This window comes from Echinococcus granulosus, assembly GCF_000524195.1.
Source record: "Echinococcus granulosus chromosome Unknown EG_S00072, whole genome shotgun sequence".
Lineage (NCBI taxonomy): Eukaryota > Metazoa > Platyhelminthes > Cestoda > Cyclophyllidea > Taeniidae > Echinococcus > Echinococcus granulosus.
This window is the reverse complement of record NW_020170452.1, coordinates 423,822-427,683: the sequence shown is the minus strand read 5'-3', so window position 1 is coordinate 427,683 and position 3,862 is coordinate 423,822. Positions and strand designations below refer to the sequence as shown.

Genomic DNA, 3,862 nt, shown 5'->3' with positions numbered 1-3,862 from the left:
TATCTATTAGCTGAAAAGCAATCAAAGTGTGCCCTGCAACCCATCCCCAGAAAAGTATAAATATCCGTTCCATGCAGGTTGATGTTCGGTCTAGTGACTATTGTATTCATTGTAGGTTTTAGGACGATAAGGTGTTTATTTATTTAGAGAATAGAATTTGCTAATAATTGAGGCGCGAATCAAGGCGGATGGTCGGACACTTCAGGTAAGGATCGGGTAAATACAGCTGAGTTAGATTCTTTTAATGGCACGATAGTTTCAATATTGGAGAAGAAAGGTTTGGCAGTGAGTGCTTATCCTTTTCTATTTTATGTAATTGCAGCGATATACCCCCCACAGTACTGACATAATTAGGCATTTTGAATGGTATAGTTATTTGCAGTTTGCTTTAGACTGTAGACCCAAAATAGGTCTAATTATCAAAAGTATGAGCAGTAAGAGTCTCTTAAAGTGCTTAACATATAGAATTAAGGAATTGAATAAACACTAGCCTACGACTGAAGCAGTGAAGTACATTTAGTCATAGACAGTTGCAGAGCATGAGAGAATTTTATGGTATGAAGTTCGGTGAAGGTCTAAAAAGGGGTGTGGGGACGATATGTTGTGCTTCAAAGTGATCACGAGCCAAATGCCTTCGTTTTTTTGCCATTGTAGATATAAATGTTTTCATTTTTCAAATTAATTCTAAGATTAAGGTACAAGTGACTTGTCACAGGCACCAAAAATCCATCAATCTGCAGCAAAGGAAGTACTGGCTGACTATCACCTGGGGTTCCCTTTGAATTTGAAACAATACACATCATAAGCGGGAAGTAATGTATTATTTCCTTTCCCCCAATACACAATGGTTTGTTTGTATGGAAAAGGTAGTGGGGACGAACTGAACTTTTGCGGTGACAAAGCGACATGTGTTACTATTGTATTAAAGAGCGCTTGCTGGTCAGAGTGATCGTCCTATAGCCTTAGTACGGTGCAGTTACCCTTTCCTTGTCAGGAAGTAAAAAACCGTGTGGGTCTGATCAGTCGTATTATCTATGGCGCCATGTCTGCCACAGAAAAAATAGTGAACAAAATCTAGTCATGTACTCTGCGCACTCCGTATGTATTTCATTTTGACCAAAGCTGTTAATGCATTAAGTTAGTCATTTTTAGCAAACGATTTGTGATTAATTCTACTTGATTCTGGTATTAATCGTAAATAGGAAGTTCCTTTGTGCAACTAAAGTATGAACGGATTTGTGCCTAACAAAATTCATCTTGTTTTTTTTTAAAGGTTACACAGCTAGTTTTTCTTAACAGCATGCATACAAACATCATTCCATTATCAGCAGCGGCCATGCCTCTATCCCCTTGGCCGACCCAAATTGCCAATGAGAATGACATCTGAAACAATGTGACTGCACGAATCGGACCATTTTACAGTGTCACGGAAAATCAGGCTTTTGCGATACAGCCTACTACTTTCACCGACCGCCTCCACTTAAAGGTGTCTTAGGCTCATCTCGCCCCTCTGACTTTAGCCAATCTTGCGGCTCAGCGGACATGACAATGAGCATCATTGAATAAGCAGCAGAATTTCATATCTTACTTAACCATAAATAATTGAAGTCCTCAAAGTTTATTTTTCCTGCACACAGAGCTGTCCATTTCGATTTGCGGTGTAGGCATACTGTCGTTTGCTTTGACTTTCGGCTTTGCCATCTTTTAGCTCCTGGTTTAACCTTAGCCACCAAACCACAATATGCACTGAGACCACGTCTTCTTTACCTTTTCGTTTATATTTTAGACTAAACTTTCTAATTGTCGATGCTTTCCTTTTGGCATTGGGTAATATCAATAACCCTACTCCATTGGTAAGGCCCGTTATTCCACTAGAGTCAAATAGAATTGGTCCTAAGGGTTACAACTTGTTTACATATCATCCTCATCAAAAGTACTGTGATCGGGATATTAACAACTCGCTCCCTCTTTTTAAGGCCGTCTATAGTGCAAAGTTGTACAGTGATCGCGTAACAAGTCAGGGTAGCTGGGTGAAGAGGTCTATTAGAATTGTACTAAAGGTAGTTACGTAAAGAAAGGTGCAAAATCTATTTTTGTTAACAAATATGTTGGCTAACAAGTAATGTCGCGCTTTTCAGTAAGTGATATGAATACAAAGAACCGCATAGTGGTTTTTTAGTCTATTTTAATCTATCAGTCAATAAGGGACTCATTTTTTGTTACCTTTTATGACTTCCTCTTCGATGAAAAATTGCATTTTAGAAAGTTATCACAGACTGTTTTGAACAAAAAGGTACTCGATTCTTTGGGTTCTTGGTCGGTATTTATGCATCTACAGACGGCACATCATTTCTGGGTGCTTCTTTTCACTATAGCACATCTTCCACTCTCTATACATCCGATATGCCATTTTTACAATATCAAGCATATCAGATCAATGAAAAAGGCGTGCGGTCCCAGAAAATAAGCTCCTTTGTCATACACAATTGCTCCTTTTCTCTGTAGCAATTATGGCTTTCTTCATCTCACTGTACATGCACTTTTTCCGCTTGATTAGGTTTAAAAAATTCATGAGGATACTGCAATTCCTGCTTTGCTAAGCAACCGCAAAGGCTACCATAAGAGTCACTATAAGGGTTTATTGTAATTTGCTGACTCAACTAATGCTGATAAGACTAGGTTAAATAACGTGTTCATTACCGTTAACGAACAACGGCCACTCGGTACTCAATGTGTTGACACACTCAACTGAACAAGTGCCATCTAGTACCATTTCATCCTACATCGTGGCGGAGAATGCTGTTACTGATCACATGGTAGGGACGACGTAGGCTATACTGAAATCAGGAGCCTTGGCGTCAACTTTGGTGAAGTAGGAGGTTAACCACAGTCAATACGTCGACTGGTGAGGGGATATAGGACTTCTCTACTTGGAAAAGCCTTATGTCCTATTCTAAGATTTATGTATCAAGATTTTAAGTCTTTAAAATGAGAAAGGCATTAATATTTGCTTTTGGACATAATTTGGCTATCAGTGTATATTTGTCTAAAATGAAGCTGAAATTCTTTTACTTGATGGATAATTCAAGTATGTAACAGTATGCAAACCAACTACGTGTAGGCAACTCAGGTGCTCAATTTATCCTCTTAAAAAACTAGTTACTTATTTTAACTAAGCGGAGTTATCTTGACATAGTGTGGGACCCAGCAAATGGATATCTGGGTGAGGAGTTATGCAAAAGTGTCAAGAACGCTATTTTAATCAAGTGGGGACAATCAACTGATAACCTTTTGTACACCATCCACTATAAGCACTTAATGAATAATCAACTTCTATTGCAATTTAAACAAGGGACCAGTCATTTTTATGGAGGGATTATAGGTTTGCATTACAACTGTACATGTGCTCCAGCAATGCAGAAAAATAGTGAAACTGATTCAACATGCTTCGAATTCTACAGTACCTAATGTATTATTTTCTATTTTAATTTTGCCTAATAACATTACAATCTACATAACTGTTTGATTGGTAACGCCATTAGAGGTAAATATTAGTTTAATTATAATTGCTGAGTTTTATCTTTGAGAAAAAATGGCAATGTACACAAATGCTACCCCATATTTCTCGGAACAAAGTGAATAGCGTCTAACTAATATTAAATTAAAATTTATACCCTTTGTGGTAGCTTTCCTTACTAATTGACAAAATGAAACACTTGTCTTGGTTGTGTTTAAAAGTTTGTTTTTTCCATCCATTTCTCTTCCATTCATTTGCTTTTGCTAAAATACATTTTGAGAGCCTCGACCCAAAGATTGGCACATTTGACAAATTAGGATACATATGTAGTTGATACCCCTAAGA

The 3,862-nt window shown here is 37.6% G+C and overlaps 2 protein-coding genes across 2 annotated transcripts in view; one reads left to right on the top strand and one right to left on the bottom strand. All coding sequences in view use genetic code 11, as the record gives it.

Moving 5' to 3' along the window:
- Positions 1-803, bottom strand: part of EGR_07224 (hypothetical protein) — a gene marked incomplete at both ends in the record, with an annotated part of 1,404 nt that extends 601 nt beyond the window's left edge. The window contains one exon of the mRNA XM_024496473.1: positions 622-803. Coding sequence (XP_024349150.1) covers positions 622-803 — 182 coding nt within the window. The remainder of the gene's footprint in view (positions 1-621) is intronic.
- A 567-nt stretch (positions 804-1,370) lies between these two features.
- On the top strand, positions 1,371-3,468 carry EGR_07223 (hypothetical protein; the record flags this gene model as incomplete). Its single annotated transcript, XM_024496472.1, has 4 exons — positions 1,371-1,393; positions 1,787-1,853; positions 2,198-2,293; positions 3,160-3,468. The coding sequence occupies 4 exons, from the start codon at positions 1,371-1,373 to the stop codon at positions 3,466-3,468; spliced, it is 495 nt and encodes a 164-aa protein (XP_024349149.1).
- Positions 3,469-3,862: the final 394 nt, after the last annotated feature.